The sequence below is a fragment of the Leptodactylus fuscus genome, chromosome 10, assembly GCF_031893055.1.
Source record: "Leptodactylus fuscus isolate aLepFus1 chromosome 10, aLepFus1.hap2, whole genome shotgun sequence".
NCBI classification, from domain to species: domain Eukaryota; kingdom Metazoa; phylum Chordata; class Amphibia; order Anura; family Leptodactylidae; genus Leptodactylus; species Leptodactylus fuscus.
The window spans coordinates 88694686-88721010 of record NC_134274.1 but is presented as its reverse complement, the minus strand read 5'-3'; the positions used below and the strand labels follow the sequence as shown (position 1 = coordinate 88721010).

Sequence of the window (26325 nt, the reverse complement as noted above, 5' to 3'; positions counted from 1 at the left end):
AGTGCACATGGACGTCTCCCTTTCCAGCCTTTCCAGGTCTCCACGTTGCACAGAGAGGAGTCTGCAGCTTATCACCGCTCACCGTGCATGTACGGAGAGTCTGACTACTCCTGACTTATTGTAGATGGGATGTTAGTCAGACAGTTTTCCTAATTGTTTCTGAGCTTTCTCTTCTTCTATGTGATCTGCATCTTATCCTGGATTTCTATCCCAGTGTCCCAGTATCTTCTATCTTATGGTCTATTGAGCTTTTCTGAGCTATTTGCTATTTTACAGTCACTTCTGGCAGAGTTTCATGTAAATAAACCAGTAGTAGTAATAATGGATAGAGAAGGGAGTATACAGCTCTGAAATACAAGTGGTCAAGCAAAAAACAAGCCCTCACATAGCCAGGCTGATATGGGGGGGGGAAATAATTAAAAAAAAAAAAATAATCCTGCTCATAGAGGAATCTGTCCGAGAGGTCGTCTGAGAAATATTCACTGCAGGTACAAAGGGTTAAAGGGGTCAGGATTATAGAGATAAAGTACCTGCGGTCCTGGGACTGTGCGGCGGGATCGGCATCGGAGAGAGTGGCGAGTACAAAGTGGGCCTCCAGGACGGTGTCATCCACGGCGAATACAACCGGACTAGGAGAGGAAAACAAAGACTGTGAGCAGCACCGAGGAAACGGAAGCACCGAAACGTCCACAGAGGTGCTTAGGGCTGCGACACCAAACTGTCTGCATTCAGCTCTATGGCAGCTCTGGCAATTTGTCAACTAAGACCATCAAAACGGCTCGGCGTCCCCCGCTAGGTCTACAATAGATTGCCCAGCACCGCCCCTTTAATAGCCCCATACATGGACAATCCACATACAGATCATGTGACCTCACACACGTCAAGGTCAGAACTCTGCAAACAAGGAAAACAAAACCCATGAACCTTTACAAGCCAAGCGCTCCCGTAGTCACCCGGCTACTAACTCCCTGCTGACCTATTCACAAAGTATAAGAATCCTCATCCGACACATGAGCGCCCCCCGTCAGTCACCGCAAGTACAACGTCCAGGGACTCACCAGCCGGCACTATCAAAGTGTATGGAGATTGGGAGACCCGAGGAGTCTGCGAAAGCCAGGAGACCCTGAAACCAAAAATATACAGTGACGTCCACCATGTCTGAAGCTGCAGATCCCCAGGCCAGACTGATGGACCCCATCTGAGGAAAGCCACCCCGGCCTCTCGGGTTAGGTAGAACTTAACCCCATGTTGTAGTGGTTTTTCTCACCCTGAATTCACGTAGACAAAAGGTGATCTCTCTGAGCTCCTGCAGCTGGTAGTCCAGGAACTCCTCTCTGCTCAGGGACAGCTCCGTCAGCATCGCTTTACCGGGATCTGCAGAAGAAGAGGAGGGAGTACAGACTGAAAGCTGTCCGCACCCCGAGGACCACACACTATAATTGTATTGGCCCCTCTCACCATGTGAAAATGAGCCTGTGTGTAGTGTAATGGTATGGTATAACTTACTGACAGCTTTATTGTAAAGTTATGTGCTCCCCTCCAGAGCACTGCCCTCCTCTCTGATGCACACAGTGTATGATCAGGAGGCCAGACTGTCAATGCAAGTCTACTGGAGCCTCCAGCTGACGCCCATAGACCTGTATTGTGAGCGTGACCTCCTGTTCATATAGGAAACACTGTGAGCATCAGAGAGGAGGGCAGTGCTCTGGAGGGGAGCACATACCTTCACAATAAAGCTGTCAGTACGTTATACCGTAACATTACACTACTGCATCCCTGACTACACTACACACAAGCTCATTTTTGAATAGGGAGAGGGTAAAATAACCACACACAGCTTTATAGTGAAGTTATGTGCTCCCCTCCCGAGCTCCTCTCAGTGTTTCCCATATGGACAGGAGGTCACGCTCACAATACAGGTCTATGGGAGTCAGCTGGAGGCTCCAGTAGACTTGCATTGACAGTCTGGCCTCCTGATCATACACTGTGTGCATCAGAGTAGCAGAGAGGAGGGCAGTGCTCTGGAGGGGAGCACATAACTTTACAATAAAGCTGTCAGTAAGTTATACTGTAACATTACACTACTGCAGCCCTGACTACTATTACACTACACACAGGCTCATTTTTGAACAGGGAGAGAGTAAAAAAAAAACACACACAGCTTTATTGTGAAGTTATGTGCTCCCCTCCCGAGCTCCTCTCACTGTTTCCTATATGAACAGGAGGTCACGCTCACAATACAGGTCTATGGGAGTCAGCTGGAGGCTCCAGTAGACTTGCATTGACAGTCTGGCCTCCTGATCATACACTGTGTGCATCAGAGAGAAGGTCAGTGCTCTGGAGGGGAGCACATAACTTTACAATAAAGCTGTCGGTACGTTATACCGTAACATTACACTACTGCATCCCTGACTACTATTACACTACACACAGGCTCATTTTTGAACAGGGAGAGAGTAAAAAAAAAACACACACAGCTTTATTGTGAAGTTATGTGCTCCCATCCTGAGCACTAACCTTCTCTCTGCTACTCTGATCCACACAGTGTGTGACTAGAAGGCCAGACTTACAATGCAAATCTACTGGAGTCTCAAGCTGACGTCCATAGACTTGTATTGGGAGCGTGACCTCCTGTTCATATAGGGAAGACTGTGAGCATCAGAGAGGAGGTCAGTGCTCTGGAGGGGAGCACATAACTTTACAATAAAGCTGTCGGTATGTTATACCGTAACATTACACTACTGCATCCCTGACTACTATTACACTACACTACACACAGGCTCATTTTCAAAGGAAAGGTGGAGGACAATATTATTTTTTTTAGCCCACACCAATAAATATGGAGCCGGTTAATGCGACTAAACTACGGTTACGGTTTTCTCGGCTTCCGTTATTTTGGTTCTCACTCCTCTGCTATTACTGACCCCAGAGGTCAGGTGACAGACTTGGTAGCCTCCTCCTCACTATCTAACACTGACAACAGGCACATGGATGATACCCGTGGGCCGCCCCGTTACAGTATGATGAGTCAGTGTGCGTAGTGAATTTTACCCCTCTGAGCCACCTGACGTCACCTTCCCTCTTTAGTCCCCACCACACACATGCCGCGCTTCCTCTTCTCACCTGTCTCCTCCTCCACATAATTCCTGAGCGTCACCTTTCCACAAGGACTCGCGCTCAGCGTCACCTCTGCGAGCGTCACGGGGAAGTGCACCACGGCGTCCGAGAGCAGCCTACAGGACAGAAGCCACAAGTACAACTGACTAAAGGTCCAACATCAGAAAACAGCGCCGCTCTTATCCACAGGCAGAGTCTGGTACTGCGGCTCAGCCCCAGTCACAATACAGTGCATGGGCCAGACCTGTATTCTTCCGTCACACACCTCATTGCAAGCAAACGCTTCAGGTCATAGAGCTATAGGTACAGCGAAAACTGTGCAGCTCTTAAAGGGGATGTCCAAGATTACAAACAAACATGGCTGCCTCCTTCCAAAAACAGTGTCACACCTGTCCATGGGTTGTGACTTATATCAGCTCAGCATCTTGGAAGTAAATGGAATGGAGATGTAATACCACCTACCACCTGTGGACATAGGCGGCGCTGTGTTATGTTTTTGTACAAGTTGTTACAGACGCTAAATTATGTGACACAATAGAGGAAATTGGCTAGTCACGACTTCTCTGGGGCCACCGTGGGATTGCAGGGCTGGGATTGAGATGACTCTCTAAATGGGGAAAACCAGGTTTATGGGATTAGTAGGTATTCTATGTGTGTCACAGCACCTATGGCCAGTAGTGGGCGCTGCAGTGACAGCCACCTTCCTGCTCTTACCTGGCCTGCGCTCGCAGCACATTGGGGCACAGCTCGGGGTTATAGACCGCCTGCAGGGACTCGCACTCCTGATACGACAAGTTGTGGGTTTTTGTAACTCCTGAAAAAGAAGAAGATGGGAAAAGTGTCCGAATATAAGTGTGATATAGGGGGCGCCGTATACACTGTGTGTACTACATATATACATATACTGTCTATGCTATACTCTATATCAGGGGTAGGGAACGTCCAGCTCTCCAGCTGTTGCAAAACTACAACTCCCAGCATGCATACTGGCTCTGCTGTTCTTGGAACTCCCATGGAAGTGAATGGAGCATGCTGGGAGTTGTAGTTTCACAGCAGCTGGAGAGCTGAAGGTTCCCTACCCCTGCTCTATATATACACACACTATGTACAGAGCACACACAGTATATACACTGACCACACCATACACACAGTATATACACTGCCCATAATATACACACAGTATATACAGTGTCCATAATATACACGCACTATGTACAGAGCACACACAGTATATACACAATATACACACAGTATATACAGTGCTCACACCATACACACACTATATACACTGCCCATAATATACACACAGTATATACAGTGCTCACACCATACACACACTATATACACTGCCCATAATATACACACAGTATATACAGTGTCCATAATATACACGCACTATGTACAGAGCACACACAGTATACATACAATATACACACAGTATATACAGTGCTCACACCATACACACACTATATACACTGCCCATAATATACACACAGTATATACAGTGCTCACACCATACACACACTATATACACTGCCCATAATATACACACAGTATATACAGTGCTCACACCATACACACACTATATACACTGCCCATAATATACACACACACACTATGCACAGAGCAGACACAGTATACACACAATATACACACAGTATATACACTGCCCATAATATACACACACACACTATGCACAGAGCAGACACAGTATACACACAATATACACACAGTATATACACTGCCCATAATATACACATAGTATATACAGTGCTCACACCATACACACACTATATACACTGCCCATAATATACACACAGTATATACAGTGCTCACACCATACACACAGTATATACACTGCCCATAATATACACACAGTATATACAGTGTCCATAATATACACGCACTATGTACAGAGCACACACAGTATACACACACTATACACACACTATATACACTGCCCATAATATACACACAGTATATACAGTGCTCACACCATACACACACTATATACACTGCCCATAATATACACACAGTATATACAGTGCTCACACCATACACACACTATATACACTGCCCATAATATACACACACACTATGCACAGAGCAGACACAGTATACACACAATATACACACAGTATATACAGTGCTCACACCATACACACACTATATACACTGCCCATAATATACACACACACACTATGCACAGAGCAGACACAGTATACACACAATATACACACAGTATATACACTGCTCATAATATACACATAGTATATACAGTGCTCACACCATACACACACTATATACACTGCCCATAATATACACACAGTATATACAGTGCTCACACCATACACACACTATATACACTGCCCATAATATACACACACACTATGCACAGAGCAGACACAGTATACACACAATATACACACAGTATATACAGTGCTCACACCATACACACACTATATACACTGCCCATAATATACACACAGTATATACAGTGCTCACACCATACACACACTATATACACTGCCCATAATATACACACACACACTATGCACAGAGCAGACACAGTATACACACAATATACACACAGTATATACACTGCTCATAATATACACATAGTATATACAGTGCTCACACCATACACACACTATATACACTGCCCATAATATACACACACTATGCACAGAGCAGACACAGTATACACACAATATACACACAGTATATACAGTGCTCACACCATACACACACTATATACACTGCCCATAATATACACACACACTATGCACAGAGCAGACACAGTATACACACAATATACACACAGTATATACAGTGCTCACACCATACACACACTATATACACTGCCCATAATATACACACAGTATATACAGTGCTCACACCATACACACACTATATACACTGCCCATAATATACACACACACTATGTACAGAACACACACACCATATACAGTATATACCGACCATACTTGCAGAAGAGTTGGATGACTAGTCGGCTGCTGGCCGTGTTCAGTCTGATGACACATTTCTCCACAGTCTTCTCCAGAGACGCCAGAGAACGGAAGACGCTCAACACAGACTAGAGAGAGAGACGATACCGGGATATATGTATATAGTATATAGGTGTATGATATATGTATATAGGGTATATAGTATAGGTGTATGATATATGTATATAGGGTATATAGTATATAGGTGTATGATATATGTATATAGGGTATATAGTATATAGGTGTATGATACATGTATATAGTGTATATAGTATATAGGTGTATGATATATGTATATAGGGAATATAGTATATAGGTGTATGATATATGTATATAGGTATATAGTATAGGTGTATGATACATGTATATAGCGTATATAGTATATAGGTGTATGATATATGTATATAGGGAATATAGTATATAGGTGTATGATATATGTATATAGGTATATAGTATAGGTGTATGATATATGTATATAGGGTATATAGTATATAGGTGTATGATATATGTATATAGGGTATATAGTACAGGTGTATGATATATGTATATAGGGTATATAGTATATAGGTGTATGATATATGTATATAGGTATATAGTATAGGTGTATGATACATGTATATAGCGTATATAGTATATAGGTGTATGATATATGTATATAGGGTATATAGTATATAGGTGTATGATATATGTATATAGGGTATATAGTATATAGGTGTATGATATATGTATATAGGTATATAGTATAGGTGTATGATACATGTATATAGCGTATATAGTATATAGGTGTATGATATATGTATATAGGGAATATAGTATATAGGTGTATGATATATGTATATAGGTATATAGTATAGGTGTATGATATACGTATATAGGGAATATAGTGTAGGTGTATGATATATGTATATAGGGTATATAGTATATAGGTGTATGATATATGTATATAGCGCATATAGTATATAGGTGTATGATATATGTATATAGGGAATATAGTACAGGTGTATGATATATGTATATAGGGTATATAGTACAGGTGTATGATATATGTATATAGGGTATATAGTATATAAGATAAGATAATCCTTTAATAGTCCCACCTTGGGGAAATTTCAGCAGGTGTATGATATATGTATATAGGGAATATAGTATAGGTGTATGATATATGTATATAGGGTATATAGTATATAGGTGTATGATATATGTATATAGGGTATATAGTACAGGTGTATGATATATGTATATAGGGTATATAGTATATAGGTGTATAGATATATGTATATAGGATATATAGTATATAGGTGTATGATATATGTATATAGGGAATATAGTATATAGGTGTATGATATATGTATATAGGGAATATAGTATAGGTGTATGATATATGTATATAGGGTATATAGTATATAGGTGTATGATATATGTATATAGGTATATAGTATATAGGTGTATGATATATGTATATAGGGTATATAGTATATAGGTGTATGATATATGTATATAGGGAATATAGTATAGGTGTATGATATAAATCAAAATCAAATCAAAAAATGCTTTATTGGCACGTCCGAATAGGTATTTGGCATTGCCAAAGCTAGTAAAGTGGGTGGGTGGGGGGGGGAGTTGGATTGGGTCAAATCCTCCTAGAGACATGGACCCGGGCAGATGACGAGTCCCTAACACCCATGGGCTACAAGGAATTCTCAGTGCCCGCCCAGAAAAATAAGACCACCAAACATGGCCGCTACTCAGGAGGCATACTAATATGGTACAAGGAGGAGCTCAAAGAACACGTAAAAGCTACCAAACGTGGAACTAATCACATATGGATAAAAATAAGCAGCTCCATCCTCAGCGGCCAGCAGGACATCTATCTCTGTGCAGTATATATGCCCCCACCAGGGTCCCCCTACCACCACCCCGACACTTACGAGGTCCTACAAAGGGAAGCCGTCCACTTCCAACCCAAAGGCAGAGTACTAATATGCAGAGACCTGAATGCAAGGACAGGCACAGAGATAGACTACCTGCCTCCGGACGACAACCCACATACGCACGGTAGTGAGATCCACCACCCAGAACCCACACAGACAAGAAGAAACAGCCAAGACAGAATTGTCAACAAGAGTGGGAGACAACTGCTGAACATGTGCCGAAGCCTAGGACTGTACATAATAAACGGACGTACCACAGGCGATCCCAGAGGACGCTTCACACTAAACTCTCAAGTGGGCAACAGCGTGGTGGACTATGCCATTACAGACGCAGACCTGTCAGACATTGAAGACTTCACAATCGCCCCTGACTCCCATCTATCAGACCACAACCAGATCCTACTATACATGAGAACCAGGAACAAAACACCCACACATGAGCCCCAACAGTCCGGCCTCTACAACCTACCAAGACATTTCACATGGGCCAACCACCAGGCCATAGAATATACCAACGCAACCAACCGACCCGAAATCAAGACACTGCTCACAAACTTCCATACAAACACCTATCAGCCAGACCAACAGGGAGTCACCAGAGCTGTGAAGGATCTCAAGTACATCCTACAGACCACAGCAGAACTAGCAGGCCTGAAACCAACCAAACCCATAAGACAAACCAACAAACAGTCCCACAAATGGTTCGACAGTGACTGCAGAGCACTACGCCATACCCTAAGAACAGCCTCCAACCAAAAACACAGGGACCCCAACAACAAGGAGGTGAGGGAAGCCTACAGCAATCTATGCAAGCAATACAAGGGCACCCTCAGAGAGAAGAAACAGAGATACCTCTCCCACAAAATCCAGCAACTAGAGGACTCCCTCCAGGACAGCTCATTCTGGGAGACCTGGCACCACATGGGCACAAAGCCCAAGAAAAACTCTCTCCACATCCAAAATGGCAATATCTGGCTCAACTACTTCAGAGGTCTCTACAAAAACATCCCAGAAGAAGAACTAACTCCAGAACAGCAACAGATAATCACCAAACTGAGGGACATGGAGAAAGTCATCAAAGACTTCCAGAACCCTCTGGACTCACCAATCACCATAAAAGATATACAGGAAAGAATTGCCCTGCTGAAAGGCAAAAAGGCCAGTGGCCCTGACGGCATCCTACCAGAGATGATGAAATACAGCCCTCCAGCAATACACGCGGCACTGGCAAAGCTATTCACCCTCGTGCTCAATGCTGGACACTTCCCCGAAGACTGGAACAAAGGCCTCATAACCCCCATCTACAAGAATGGGGACCAATATGACCCCACCAACTACAGAGGGATCTGCGTCAGCAGCACATAGCTAGGGAAACTGTTCAACAGCATCATCAATAACAGAATCCTCACCTTCCTCACACAACACGGGGTCCTCAGCAAGAGCCAAGCAGGGTTCATGCCAAACCACCGCACCACAGACCATATCTACACCCTGCACAGCCTCATCAAGACGCACGTCCACAACACCAGAAGAGGCAAGATATTCGCCTGCTTCGTGGACTTTAAGAAGGCGTTTGATTCAGTATGGCACCCAGGCCTACTTCTAAAACTCCTAGAGAGTGGAATAGGAGGAAGAACGTACGACGTCATCAAGAGCTCCTACACCGGAAACCAGTGCAGTGTGAAGGTGAATGGGAAAAGGACCGCATACTTCCAACAGGCCCGAGGGGTCAGACAAGGCTGTAGCCTGAGCCCAACGCTCTTCAACATCTATATCAATGAACTGGCTACAGCCCTGGAGGCCTCACCAACCCCAGGCCTCACCCTGAACAATCGAGAGGTGAAGTTCCTGCTATACGCCGATGACCTCCTACTCCTGGCCCCCACCGAGAAAGACCTCCAAGAAAGCCTGTCAGTGCTGGAAAAATTCAGCACCACATGGGCCCTACCCATCAACCAGAAGAAGACCAAAGTCATGGTATTCCAGAAGAGGGGCCACAATAAAGCCTCCACCACCTCACAATTCACACTGAACGGCTCCACACTGGAGAAAACCAACAGCTACACCGACCTGGGGCTGGAGCTCAGCCAATCAGGAAGCTTCAAAGCAGCAATAGAAACCCTGAAAGCAAAAGCCTGCAGAACCTTCTACGCCATCAGAAGACAACTGGACCACCTCAAACCACCGGTGAGGGTCTGGATGAAGATATTTGACGCTGTCATCTCCCCGATCCTTCTCTATGGCAGTGAGGTTTGGGGCCCAGCCACCTACCCAGACCAGTCAAGGTGGGATTCCAGCCCAACAGAGAACTTCCACCTGGAGTTCTGCAAATACCTGCTCCATGTCCATCGCAACACCACCAACATGGCCTGCAGGGCAGAGCTAGGCAGACTCCCCCTATGGCTCACCATACAGAAGAGGGCGCTAGCTTTCCAGGCACACATCCAGGGGAGCGACTCCTACCACCACCAAGCATGGCTAAGCCACCGGAGCAAACCAGACACTCACCAACCAAACAGCAGCCAACCACCAAACCAAAAACACCAACAGAGGATAACCAAGGCCGAAATAAAGGCGACCACAGAGGCAAACAGAGAGCGGTACATTGAAGAATGGAGAAACGAAATAAATAACTCCAAGAAACTCACCAATGTGTACCAATCCCTACAAAGGGACTACACCATGGCCACCTACCTGGAGAGAATACGCCACCCCAAGCACAGACAGACCCTGAGCCGATACAGACTGAGCGCCCACAACCTAGAGATAGAGACGGGGCGATACAGGCAGACGTACAAGCCACGGGAGAAGAGACTGTGCCAGCACTGTGACCAGGGGGCCCTAGAAGACGAGATCCACTTCCTGCTACACTGCACCAAATACTCAGCTGTGAGGGACGTCTACTACCAAAGACTCTCTGCCCACATCCCAGACTGGGAGAAGAGGAAACTCTACATCCTACTGGGAGAAGAAGAGGCCACTGTGGAGATCGCTGCCCAATACGTGTCCAGCTGTCACCAAACCAGAGGAAGATGAGACTCCATGGACTGTTATATTTATCCCAATACACCCACCCCACCTCCCCATATAGCAGTCACCAACTAACAGGAAGATGAGACTCCACGGACTGTTATATTTATCCCAATACAACCGCCCCACCCCCACCTCCCCATATAGCAGTCACCAACGAAGAGGAAGATGAGACTCCACCGACTGTTATATTTATCCCAATACACCCGCCCCGTCCCCACCTCCCCATATAGCAGTCACCAACGAAGAGGAAGATGAGACTCCGTGGACTGTTATATTTATCCCAATACACCCGCCCCGTCCCCACCTCCCCATATAGCAGTCACCAACGAAGAGGAAGATGAGACTCCGTGGACTGTTATATTTATCCCAATACACCCGCCCCACCCCACCCCCACCTCCCCATATAGCAGTCACCAACGAAGAGGAAGATGAGACTCCATGGACTGTAATATTTATCCCAATACACCCGCCCCATCCCACCCCACCCCCCATATAGCGGTCACCAACGAAGAGGAAGATGAGACTCCATGGACTGTAATATTTATCCCAATACACCCGCCCCACCCCCCACCTCCCCATATAGCAGTCACCAACGAAGAGAAAGATGAGACTCCATGGACTGTTATATTTATCCCAATACACCCGCCCCACCCCCACCTCCCCATATAGCAGTCACCAACGAAGAGAAAGATGAGACTCCATGGACTGTTATAACCGAACCCCCCCCCCCCCATACCCACCACCCACCCACCTATATATGTATATAGGGTATATAGTATAGGTGTATGATCTATGTATATAGGTATATAGTATAGGTGTATGATATATGTATATAGGGTATATAGTATATAGGTGTATGATATATGTACATATTAGGGCGGGGCTATATACCTGTACCTACCTTCATATAGATCTTACATTGGCAGGTTCCTCCGGTCACCTCGTAGGTGCAGAAGAAGAGCGGGGTGAGGGTAAAGCAGGCGTAGGCCGAGCGCGAGGAGTTCACTGAGCGCAGGAACAGCTGAGAGGAGAAAGTGACCGTCACTTATTAACCCTTACAGCAGAATATTGTCCATGTCTGTCCTCATCTGTCATCACTGTTATATCTGCGGCCCTACACCGGGGGCAGCGCTGCGCACTCGCTGTACGGTGTGTAGTGGTCAGTGCAGGTACTGCAGGGATGTCTCACTGATGTCTATAAGTACACCCTGGGTCAGGAACACTAGGGGGCGCTATTACCTGTATAACACATTGCTGTACTCCTGTATACTGCTGCTGCGGGGTCTTATAGCACACCCTGGGTCAGGAACACTAGGGGGCGCTATTACCTGTATAACACATTGCTGTACTCCTGTATACTGCTGCTGCGGGGTCTTATAGCACACCCTGGGTCAGGAACACTAGGGGGCGCTATTACCTGTATAACACATTGCTATACTCCTGTATACTGCTGCTGCGGGGTCTTATAGCACACCCTGGGTCAGGAACACTAGGGGGCGCTATTACCTGTATAACACATTGCTATACTCCTGTATACTGCTGCTGCGGGGTCTTATAGCACACCCTGGGTCAGGAACACTAGGGGGCGCTATTACCTGTATAACACATTGCTATACTCCTGTATACTGCTGCTGCGGGGTCTTATAGCACACCCTGGGTCAGGAACACTAGGGGGCGCTATTACCTGTATAACACATTGCTACACTCCTGTATACTGCTGCTGCGGGGTCTTATAGCACACCCTGGGTCAGGAACACTAGGGGGCGCTATTACCTGTATAACACATTGCTGTACTCCTGTATACTGCTGCTGCGGGGTCTTATAGCACACCCTGGGTCAGGAACACTAGGGGGCGCTATTACCTGTATAACACATTGCTGTACTCCTGTATACTGCTGCTGCGGGGTCTTATAGCACACCCTGGGTCAGGAACACTAGGGGGCGCTATTACCTGTATAACACATTGCTATACTCCTGTATACTGCTGCTGCGGGGTCTTATAGCACACCCTGGGTCAGGAACACTAGGGGGCGCTATTACCTGTATAACACATTGCTACACTCCTGTATACTGCTGCTGCGGGGTCTTATAGCACACCCTGGGGCAGGAACACTAGGGGGCGCTATTACCTGTATAACACATTGCTATACTCCTGTATACTGCTGCTGCGGGGTCTTATAGTACACCGTGGGTCAGGAACACTAGGGGGCGCTATTACCTGTATAACACATTGCTATACTCCTGTATACTGCTGCTGCGGGGTCTTATAGCACACCCTGGGTCAGGAACACTAGGGGGCGCTATTACCTGTATAACACATTGCTACACTCCTGTATACTGCTGCTGCGGGGTCTTATAGTACACCCTGGGTCAGGAACACTAGGAGGCGCTATTACCTGTATAACACATTGCTATACTCCTGTATACTGCTGCTGCGGGGTCTTATAGCACACCCTGGGTCAGGAACACTAGGGGGCGCTATTACCTGTATAACACATTGCTACACTCCTGTATACTGCTGCTGCGGGGTCTTATAGCACACCCTGGGTCAGGAACACTAGGGGGCGCTATTACCTGTATAACACATTGCTGTACTCCTGTATACTGCTGCTGCGGGGTCTTATAGCACACCCTGGGTCAGGAACACTAGGAGGCGCTATTACCTGTATAACACATTGCTATACTCCTGTATACTGCTGCTGCGGGGTCTTATAGCACACCCTGGGTCAGGAACACTAGGGGGCGCTATTACCTGTATAACACATTGCTATACTCCTGTATACTGCTGCTGCGGGGCCTTATAGCACACCCTGGGTCAGGAACACTAGGGGGCGCTATTACCTGTATAACACATTGCTATACTCCTGTATACTGCTGCTGCGGGGTCTTATAGCACACCCTGGGTCAGGAACACTAGGGGGCGCTATTACCTGTATAACACATTGCTATACTCCTGTATACTGCTGCTGCGGGGTCTTATAGCACACCCTGGGTCAGGAACACTAGGAGGCGCTATTACCTGTATAACACATTGCTATACTCCTGTATACTGCTGCTGCGGGGTCTTATAGCACACCCTGGGTCAGGAACACTAGGGGGCGCTATTACCTGTATAACACATTGCTACACTCCTGTATACTGCTGCTGCGGGGCCTTATAGCACACCCTGGGTCAGGAACACTAGGGGGCGCTATTACCTGTATAACACATTGCTACACTCCTGTATACTGCTGCTGCGGGGCCTTATAGCACACCCTGGGTCAGGAACACTAGGGGGCGCTATTACCTGTATAACACATTGCTATACTCCTGTATACTGCTGCTGCGGGGTCTTATAGCACACCCTGGGTCAGGAACACTAGGGGGCGCTATTACCTGTATAACACATTGCTACACTCCTGTATACTGCTGCTGCGGGGTCTTATAGCACACCCTGGGGCGAGGGCGTCTGGTTTGGGTTAGGTGAGACTTTTTGATGACAGTTTATGAATTGTATCATGATGGCACAAAGCCGTGAATAACTCCTTCCTGGTGCGGCCCTCACAGACATCCAAACCACGTCTTGTCATCGCCCCATTATTTCGGGGCGCCGGGCGGACGTGCTGCAGATCAGTGCGAGGCTGAGCTGTAATATTACACATAAGGGGACGGTCTCACCCCAGACAGTAGTCAGGTAGGGGCGCCCCCTGCAGGGATATAGCAGTATTATGTATATACTTAGGGGACGTCTGGCAGGAGCTGCAGCTTTTGTGGCCTCCTCCTTCTGACTCATGGGGAGGGGGAGCGGCCGTGTGGAGACCCCCATGACCGGGTGCAGGGTGCGGCCGTGTGGAGACCCCCATGACCGGGTGCAGGGTGCGGCCGTGTGGAGACCCCCATGACCGGGTGCAGGGTGCGGCTGTGTGGAGACCCCCATGAAAGGGTGCAGGGTGCGGCTGTGTGGAGACCCCCATGACCGGGTGCAGGGTGCGGCTGTGTGGAGACCCCCATGACCGGGTGCAGGGTGCGGCCGTGTGGAGACCCCCATGACCGGGTGCAGGGTGCGGCCGTGTGGAGACCCCCCATGACCGGGTGCAGGGTGCGGCCGTGTGGAGACCCCCATGACCGGGTGCAGGGTGCGGCCGTGTGGAGACCCCCATGACCGGGTGCAGGGTGCGGCCGTGTGGAGACCCCCATGACCGGGTGCAGGGTGCGGCCGTGTGGAGACCCCCATGACCGGGTGCAGGGTGCGGCCGTGTGGAGACCCCCATGACCGGGTGCAGGGTGCGGCTGTGTGGAGACCTCCATGACCGGGTGCAGGGTGCGGCTGTGTGGAGACCCCCATGACCGGGTGCAGGGTGCGGCTGTGTGGAGACCCCCATGACCGGGTGCAGGGTGCGGCCGTGTGGAGACCCCCATGACCGGGTGCAGGGTGCGGCCGTGTGGAGACCCCCATGACCGGGTGCAGGGTGCGGCCGTGTGGAGACCCCCATGACCGGGTGCAGGGTGCGGCTGTGTGGAGACCCCCATGACCGGGTGCAGGGTGCGGCTGTGTGGAGACCCCCATGACCGGGTGCAGGGTGCGGCTGTGTGGAGACCCCCATGACCGGGTGCAGGGTGCGCCCGCTGTGCCCCTCTACCCCTCTGCCGGGCAACTTTCTTACCCCGTCGTCTAAAGGTTCAAAGTAAAGCTCTTCTCCGATTCGGGATAAGGAGTGAACGGCGCGTCCGAGAACTAGAAGAGACGGAAGAGGCAAAAGTCACACAGAGAACCGCAATATAGCAGAAAATAAAAACCGCAGTCTGTACTCGCACCAACAACGTGCTGATCCTTACAGAGGGGGAGAGGGCTGGGGGTGTTATCTATCTGCACCAGGGAACATCCAGAACAGGATCACATCAAGTCTGCAGAGGTCTCTGAGCAGTGTCCAAGTCATATCGCCATACAATGCACAATGCTATGTACACAATACCTGTGCTATAATATCACCTATATACACCGCCTAATACCGCCATATACTGCCATAATATCACCTACATATGCCACCTAATACTGCCATAATATCACCTACATACACCACCTAATTCCGCCATATAGTGCCATAATATCTCCTACATACACCACCTAATTCCGCCATATAGTGCCATAATATCTCCTACATACACCACCTAATACCGCCATATAGTGCCATAATATCTCCTACATACACCACCTAATACCGCCATATAGTGCCATAATACAACCTAATAATGCCGCCATATAGTGCCATATCACCTACATACGCCACCTAATACCGCCATATAGTGCCATAATATCTCCTACATACACCACCTAATACCGCCATATAGTGCCATAATACCACCTAATAATACCGCCATATAGTGCCATATCACCTATATACGCCGCCTAATACCGCTATATAGTGCCATAATATCACCTGCATACACCGACATATAGTGCCATAATATCACCTATGGCTATAAGTCTCCACACACCTGAGAAGGTGGTCTCTTCCTAAGGAGTGACGTTCTTCCCACAATAATATCACCTAATAATACCGCTATATAGTGCCATAATATCACCTACATACACCGCCTAATTCCGCCATATAGTGCCATAATATTACCTACATACACCACCTAATACCGCCATATAGTGCCATAATATCTCCAACATACACCACCTAATACAGCCATATAGTGCCATAATATCACCTAATAATACCACCATATAGTGCCATAATACCACCTATATACACCACCTAATACCGCCATAATATCTCCTACATACACCGCCTAATACCGCCATTTAGTGCCATAATATCACCTACATACGCCGCCTAATACCGCCATAATATCACCTGCATACACCGCCTAATACCGCCATATAGTGCCATAATATCACCTACATACACCACCTAATACAGCCATATAGTGCCATAATATCACCTACATACACCACCTAATACAGCCATATAGTGCCATAATATCACCTAATAATACCGCCATATAATGCCATATCACCTATATACACTGCCTAATACCTCCATTTAGTGCCATAATATAACCTACATACGCCGCCTAATACCGCCATATAGTGCCATAATATCACCTACATACACCATCTAATACCGCCATAATATCTCCTACATACACCGCCTAATACTGCCATAATATCACCTAATAATACCGCCATTTAGTGCCATAATATCACCTACATACACCACCTAATACCGCCATATAGTGCCATAATATCACCTACATACGCTGCCTAATACCGCCACATAGTGCCATACTATCACCTACATACGCTGCCTAATACCGCCATATAGTGCCATAATATCACCTACATACGCTGCCTAATACCGCCACATAGTGCCATACTATCACCTACATACGCTGCCTAATACCGCCATATAGTGCCATAATATCACCTACATACGCTGCCTAATACCGCCATATAGTGCCATAACATCACCTACATACACCACCTAATACCGCCATATAGTGCCATAATATCACCTACATACGCTGCCTAATACCGCCACATAGTGTCATAATATCACCTACATACACCACCTAATACCGCCATATAGTGCCATAATATCACCTACATACACCACCTAATACCGCCATATAGTGCCATAATATCACCTACATACACTGCCTAATACCGCCATATAGTGCCATAATATCACCTATATACACCACCTAATACCGCCATATAGTGCTATAATATCACCTATATACACCACCTAATACCGCCATATAGTGCCATAATATCACCTACATACACCACCTAATACCGCCATATAGTGTTATAATATCACCTACATACACCACCTAATACCGCCATATAGTGTCATAATATCACCTACATACACCACCTAATACCGCCATATAGTGCCATAATATCACCTACATACGCTGCCTAATACCGCCATATAGTGCCATAATATCACCTACATACACCACCTAATACCGCCATATAGTGCCATAATATCACCTACATACGCTGCCTAATACCGCCATATAGTGCCATAATATCACCTATATACACCACCTAATACCGCCATAATATCACCTACATACGCTGCCTAATACCGCCATATAGTGCCATAATATCACCTACATACGCCGCCTAATACCGCCATATAGTGCCATAATATCACCTACATACGCTGCCTAATACCGCCACATAGTGTCATAATATCACCTACATACACCACCTAATACCGCCATATAGTGCCATAATATCACCTACATACACCACCTAATACCGCCATATAGTGCCATAACATCACCTATATACACCACCTAATACCGCCATATAGTGCCATAATATCACCTATATACACCACCTAATACCGCCATATAGTGCCATAATATCACCTACATACGCTGCCTAATACCGCCATATAGTGCCATAATATCACCTACATACGCCGCCTAATACCGCCATATAGTGCCATAATATCACCTACATACGCTGCCTAATACCGCCATATAGTGCCATAATATCACCTACATACGCTGCCTAATACCGCCATATAGTGCCATAATATCACCTACATACGCTGCCTAATACCGCCATATAGTGCCATAATATCACCTATATACACCACCTAATACCGCCATATAGTGCCATAATATCACCTATATACACCACCTAATACCGCCATATAGTGCCATAATATCACCTACATACACCACCTAATACCGCCATATAGTGCCATAACATCACCTATATACACCACCTAATACCGCCATATAGTGCCATAATATCACCTACATACGCTGCCTAATACCGCCATATAGTGCCATAATATCACCTACATACACCACCTAATACCGCCATATAGTGCCATAATATCACCTACATACGCTGCCTAATACCGCCATATAGTGCCATAATATCACCTATATACACCACCTAATACCGCCATAATATCACCTACATACGCTGCCTAATACCGCCATATAGTGCCATAATATCACCTACATACGCCGCCTAATACCGCCATATAGTGCCATAATATCACCTACATACGCTGCCTAATACCGCCACATAGTGTCATAATATCACCTACATACACCACCTAATACCGCCATATAGTGCCATAATATCACCTACATACACCACCTAATACCGCCATATAGTGCCATAACATCACCTATATACACCACCTAATACCGCCATATAGTGCCATAATATCACCTATATACACCACCTAATACCGCCATATAGTGCCATAATATCACCTACATACGCTGCCTAATACCGCCATATAGTGCCATAATATCACCTACATACGCCGCCTAATACCGCCATATAGTGCCATAATATCACCTACATACGCTGCCTAATACCGCCATATAGTGCCATAATATCACCTACATACGCTGCCTAATACCGCCATATAGTGCCATAATATCACCTACATACGCTGCCTAATACCGCCATATAGTGCCATAATATCACCTATATACACCACCTAATACCGCCATATAGTGCCATAATATCTCCTACATACGCTGCCTAATACCGCCATATAGTGCCATAATATCACCTACATACACCACCTAATACCGCCATATAGTGCCATAATATCACCTACATACACCACCTAATACCGCCATATAGTGCCATAACATCACCTATATACACCACCTAATACCGCCATATAGTGCCATAATATCACCTATATACACCACCTAATACCGCCATATAGTGCCATAATATCACCTACATACGCTGCCTAATACCGCCATATAGTGCCATAATATCACCTACATACGCCGCCTAATACCGCCATATAGTGCCATAATATCACCTACATACGCTGCCTAATACCGCCATATAGTGCCATAATATCACCTACATACGCTGCCTAATACCGCCATATAGTGCCATAATATCACCTACATACGCTGCCTAATACCGCCATATAGTGCCATAATATCACCTATATACACCACCTAATACCGCCATATAGTGCCATAATATCACCTATATACACCACCTAATACCGCCATATAGTGCCATAATATCACCTACATACGCTGCCTAATACCGCCATATATATTTTTTTTTTTTTTAAATGTAGATTGGTAGCCCCACATAGAGCTCACAATGTACATTTTCCCTATCAGTATGTCTTTTTTGGAATATGGGATGGAAATCCATGCAAACACGGGGAGAACATACAAACTCCTTGCAGATGGTTTTCTGCCCTTGGCGGGATTTGAACACCAGGACTCCAGCGCTGCAAGGCTGCAGTGCTAACCACTGAGCCACCGTGTGGCCCCCGTGCCATAATATCTCTAACATACACCACGTAATACTGCTATATAGTGCCATAATATCTCCTACATACACCGCCTAATACCGCTATATAGTGCCATATTATCTCCTACATACACCGCCTAATACCGCCATATGGTGCCATAATATCACCTAATAATACCGCCATACAGTCTATCCCAGTAGATGTACAGGGGCGTTCTCTTCTGCACACATAGACTATAGTGAATCCTGCTACAACAGCTGCAGCGCCAGTGACAAACTCAATACTGAAACATCAATACAGTGCAAACCCTGCTACAACAGCAGCAGTAGTGTCCCATGTAATACCGCCATACTAATATCTGTGCCCAGTGGCAAATATAACCCTGCTACACCAAAGGCAGCTGTGCCAAATGGCAAATACAGACCCGCTACACCTGTACCAAATGACAAAGTCCACTCTGCTATAACAGTAACATCTCTACAAGACTGCGCCACAGTGGAACATGACAAACTCAACCTCCCTACACCAAACCACAAACAGCACTGCTACATGAGTGACAAACATAACCCTAGTACACCAACGGAAGCAGTGTCACATGACAGACTCAGCTCTGCTACACCACTAACAGCAGTGTCACATGACATACTCACCTCTACTACACCACTAACAGCAGTGTCACATGACAGGCTCGGGTCTACTACACCACTAACAGCAGTGTCACATGACAGACTCAGCTCTGCTACACCACTAACAGCAGTGTCACATGACATACTCACCTCTACTACACCACTAACAGCAGTGTCACATGACAGACTAAGCTCTGCTACACCACTAACAGCAGTGTCACATGACAGGCTCGGCTCTGCTACACCACTAACAGCAGTGTCACATGACAGACTCAGCTCTACTACACCACTAACAGCAGAGTCACATGACAGGCTCGGCTCTACTACACCACTAACAGCAGTGTCACATGACAGGCTCAGCTCTACTACACCACTAACAGCAGAGTCACATGACAGACTCAGCTCTACTACACCACTAACAGCAGTGTCACATGACAGGCTCGGCTCTACTACACCACTAACAGCAGAGTCACATGACAGGCTCAGCTCTGCTACACCACTAACAGCAGTGTCACATGACAGGCTCAGCTCTACTACACCACTAACAGCAGTGTCACATGACAGACTCAGCTCTACTACACCAGTAACAGCAGTGTCACATGACAGGCTCAGCTCTACTACACCACTAACAGCAGTGTCACATGACAGACTAAGCTCTACTACACCACTAACAGCAGTGTCACATGACAGACTCAGCTCTACTACACCACTAACAGCAGTGTCACATGACAGACTCAGCTCTACTACACCACTAACAGCAGAGTCACATGACAGGCTCAGCTCTACTACACCACTAACAGCAGTGTCACATGACAGGCTCGGCTCTACTACACCACTAACAGCAGAGTCACATGACAGGCTCAGCTCTGCTACACCACTAACAGCAGTGTCACATGACAGGCTCAGCTCTACTACACCACTAACAGCAGTGTCACATGACAGACTCAGCTCTACTACACCAGTAACAGCAGTGTCACATGACAGGCTCAGCTCTACTACACCACTAACAGCAGTGTCACATGACAGACTAAGCTCTACTACACCACTAACAGCAGTGTCACATGACAGACTAAGCTCTACTACACCACTAACAGCAGTGTCACATGACAGACTCAGCTCTACTACACCACTAACAGCAGTGTCACATGACAGACTAAGCTCTACTACACCACTAACAGCAGTGTCACATGACAGGCTCAGCTCTACTACACCACTAACAGCAGTGTCACATGACAGACTCGGCTCTACTACACCACTAACAGCAGTGTCACATGACAGACTCAGCTCTACTACACCACTAACAGCAGTGTCACATGACAGGCTCGGCTCTGCTACACCACTAACAGCAGTGTCACATGACAGGCTCGGCTCTGCTACACCACTAACAGCAGTGTCACATGACAGGCTCGGCTCTGCTACACCACTAACAGCAGTGTCACATGACAGGCTCGGCTCTGCTACACCACTAACAGCAGTGTCACATGACAGGCTCGGCTCTGCTACACCACTAACAGCAGTGTCACATGACAGACTCGGCTCTGCTACACCACTAACAGCAGTGTCACATGACAGGCTCGGCTCTGCTACACCACTAACAGCAGTGTCACATGACAGACTCAGCTCTACTACACCACTAACAGCAGTGTCACATGACAGACTCAGCTCTACTACACCACTAACAGCAGTGTCACATGACAGACTCAGCTCTGCTACACCACTAACAGCAGTGTCACATGACAGACTCGGCTCTGCTACACCACTAACAGCAGTGTCACATGACAGACTCAGCTCTGCTACACCACTAACAGCAGTGTCACATGACAGACTAAGCTCTACTACACCACTAACAGCAGTGTCACATGACAGGCTCGGCTCTGCTACACCACTAACAGCAGTGTCACATGACAGACTCAGCTCTGCTACACCACTAACAGCAGTGTCACATGACAGACTCAGCTCTGCTACACCACTAACAGCAGTGTCACATGACAGACTCAGCTCTACTACACCACTAACAGCAGTGTCACATGACAGACTCAGCTCTACTACACCACTAACAGCAGTGTCACATGACAGACTCAGCTCTACTACACCACTAACAGCAGTGTCACATGACAGGCTTGGCTCTACTACACCACTAACAGCAGTGTCACATGACAGGCTCGGCTCTACTACACCACTAACAGCAGTGTCACATGACAGACTCAGCCCTGCTACACCACTAACAGCATTGTCACATGACAGACTCAGCTCTGCTACACCACTAACAGCAGTGTCACATGACAGACTCAGCTCTACTACACCACTAACAGCAGTGTCACATGACAGACTCAGCTCTACTACACCACTAACAGCAGTGTCACATGACAGACTCAGCTCTACTACACCACTAACAGCAGTGTCACATGACAGGCTCGGCTCTACTACACCACTAACAGCAGTGTCACATGACAGGCTCAGCTCTGCTACACCACTAACAGCAGTGTCACATGACAGACTCAGCTCTACTACACCACTAACAGCAGTGTCACATGACAGGCTCGGCTCTACTACACCACTAACAGCAGTGTCACATGACAGACTCAGCTCTACTACACCACTAACAGCAGTGTCACATGACAGACTCAGCTCTACTACACCACTAACAGCAGTGTCACATGACAGACTCAGCTCTACTACACCACTAACAGCAGTGTCACATGACAGACTCGGCTCTACTACACCACTAACAGCAGTGTCACATGACAGGCTCGGCTCTACTACACCACTAACAGCAGTGTCACATGACAGGCTCGGCTCTGCTACACCACTAACAGCAGTGTCACATGACAGGCTCGGCTCTACTACACCACTAACAGCAGTGTCACATGACAGGCTCGGCTCTACTACACCACTAACAGCAGTGTCACATGACAGGCTCAGCTCTACTACACCACTAACAGCAGTGTCACATGACAGGCTCGGCTCTGCTACACCACTAACAGCAGTGTCACATGACAGACTCAGCTCTACTACACCACTAACAGCAGTGTCACATGACAGACTCAGCTCTGCTACACCACTAACAGCAGTGTCACATGACAGGCTCGGCTCTGCTACACCACTAACAGCAGTGTCACATGACAGACTCAGCTCTACTACACCACTAACAGCAGTGTCACATGACAGACTCAGCTCTGCTACACCACTAACAGCAGTGTCACATGACAGACTCAGCTCTACTACACCACTAACAGCAGTGTCACATGACAGGCTCGGCTCTACTACACCACTAACAGCAGTGTCACATGACAGGCTCGGCTCTGCTACACCACTAACAGCAGTGTCACATGACAGACTCGGCTCTACTACACCACTAACAGCAGTGTCACATGACAGACTCGGCTCTACTACACCACTAACAGCAGTGTCACATGACAGACTCGGCTCTACTACACCACTAACAGCAGTGTCACATGACAGACTCGGCTCTACTACACCACTAACAGCAGTGTCACATGACAGGCTCGGCTCTACTACACCACTAACAGCAGTGTCACATGACAGGCTCGGCTCTACTACACCACTAACAGCAGTGTCACATGACAGGCTCGGCTCTACTACACCACTAACAGCAGTGTCACAAGACAGGCTCAGCTCTGCTACACCACTAACAGCAGTGTCACATGACAGGCTCGGCTCTACTACACCACTAACAGCAGTGTCACATGACAGACTCAGCTCTGCTACACCACTAACAGCAGTGTCACATGACAGACTCAGCTCTACTACACCACTAACAGCAGTGTCACATGACAGGCTCAGCTCTACTACACCAGTAACAGCAGTGTCACATGACAGACTCAGCTTTACTACACCACTAACAGCAGTGTCACATGACAGACTCAGCCCTGCTACACCACTAACAGCAGTGTCACATGACAGACTCAGCTTTACTACACCACTAACAGCAGTGTCACATGACAGGCTCAGCTCTACTACACCACTAACAGCAGTGTCACATGACAGACTCAGCCCTGCTACACCACTAACAGCAGTGTCACATGACAGACTCAGCTCTGCTACACCACTAACAGCAGTGTCACATGACAGACTCAGCTCTACTACACCACTAACAGCAGTGTCACATGACAGGCTCGGCTCTGCTACACCACTAACAGCAGTGTCACATGACAGGCTCGGCTCTGCTACACCACTAACAGCAGTGTCACATGACAGACTAAGCTCTACTACACCACTAACAGCAGTGTCACATGACAGGCTCGGCTCTACTACACCACTAACAGCAGTGTCACATGACAGGCTCGGCTCTACTACACCACTAACAGCAGTGTCACATGACAGGCTCGGCTCTACTACACCACTAACAGCAGTGTCACATGACAGACTAAGCTCTACTACACCACTAACAGCAGTGTCACATGACAGACTCAGCTCTACTACACCACTAACAGCAGTGTCACATGACAGACTCAGCTTTACTACACCACTAACAGCAGTGTCACATGACAGACTCAGCCCTGCTACACCACTAACAGCAGTGTCACATGACAGGCTCAGCTCTACTACACCACTAACAGCAGTGTCACATGACAGACTCAGCTCTGCTACACCACTAACAGCAGTGTCACATGACAGACTCAGCTCTACTACACCACTAACAGCAGTGTCACATGACAGGCTCGGCTCTACTACACCACTAACAGCAGTGTCACATGACAGGCTCGGCTCTGCTACACCACTAACAGCAGTGTCACATGACAGGCTCGGCTCTGCTACACCACTAACAGCAGTGTCACATGACAGACTAAGCTCTACTACACCACTAACAGCAGTGTCACATGACAGACTCAGCTCTACTACACCACTAACAGCAGTGTCACATGACAGACTAAGCTCTACTACACCACTAACAGCAGTGTCACATGACAGGCTCGGCTCTACTACACCACTAACAGCAGTGTCACATGACAGGCTCGGCTCTACTACACCACTAACAGCAGTGTCACATGACAGACTAAGCTCTACTACACCACTAACAGCAGTGTCACATGACAGACTCAGCTCTACTACACCACTAACAGCAGTGTCACATGACAGACTCAGCTCTGCTACACCACTAACAGCAGTGTCACATGACAGACTAAGCTCTACTACACCACTAACAGCAGTGTCACATGACAGACTCAGCTCTACTACACCACTAACAGCAGTGTCACATGACAGACTCAGCTCTACTACACCACTAACAGCAGTGTCACATGACAGACTAAGCTCTACTACACCACTAACAGCAGTGTCACATGACAGACTCAGCTCTACTACACCACTAACAGCAGTG

General features: G+C 47.0%; 1 protein-coding gene across 1 annotated transcript in view; it reads right to left on the bottom strand.

Annotated features, from left to right (window-relative positions):
- The window catches only part of RAD9A (RAD9 checkpoint clamp component A), a 77128-nt gene that overhangs the window by 5981 nt on the left and 44822 nt on the right, over nucleotides 1–26325 (bottom strand). Inside the window, exons 2-9 of the mRNA XM_075257599.1 lie at nucleotides 15733–15803; nucleotides 11991–12110; nucleotides 6100–6214; nucleotides 3832–3931; nucleotides 3124–3233; nucleotides 1268–1374; nucleotides 1059–1123; nucleotides 531–629 (exon numbers count right to left, since the gene is read on the bottom strand). Coding sequence (XP_075113700.1) covers nucleotides 531–629; nucleotides 1059–1123; nucleotides 1268–1374; nucleotides 3124–3233; nucleotides 3832–3931; nucleotides 6100–6214; nucleotides 11991–12110; nucleotides 15733–15803 — 787 coding nt within the window. The remainder of the gene's footprint in view (nucleotides 1–530; nucleotides 630–1058; nucleotides 1124–1267; nucleotides 1375–3123; nucleotides 3234–3831; nucleotides 3932–6099; nucleotides 6215–11990; nucleotides 12111–15732; nucleotides 15804–26325) is intronic.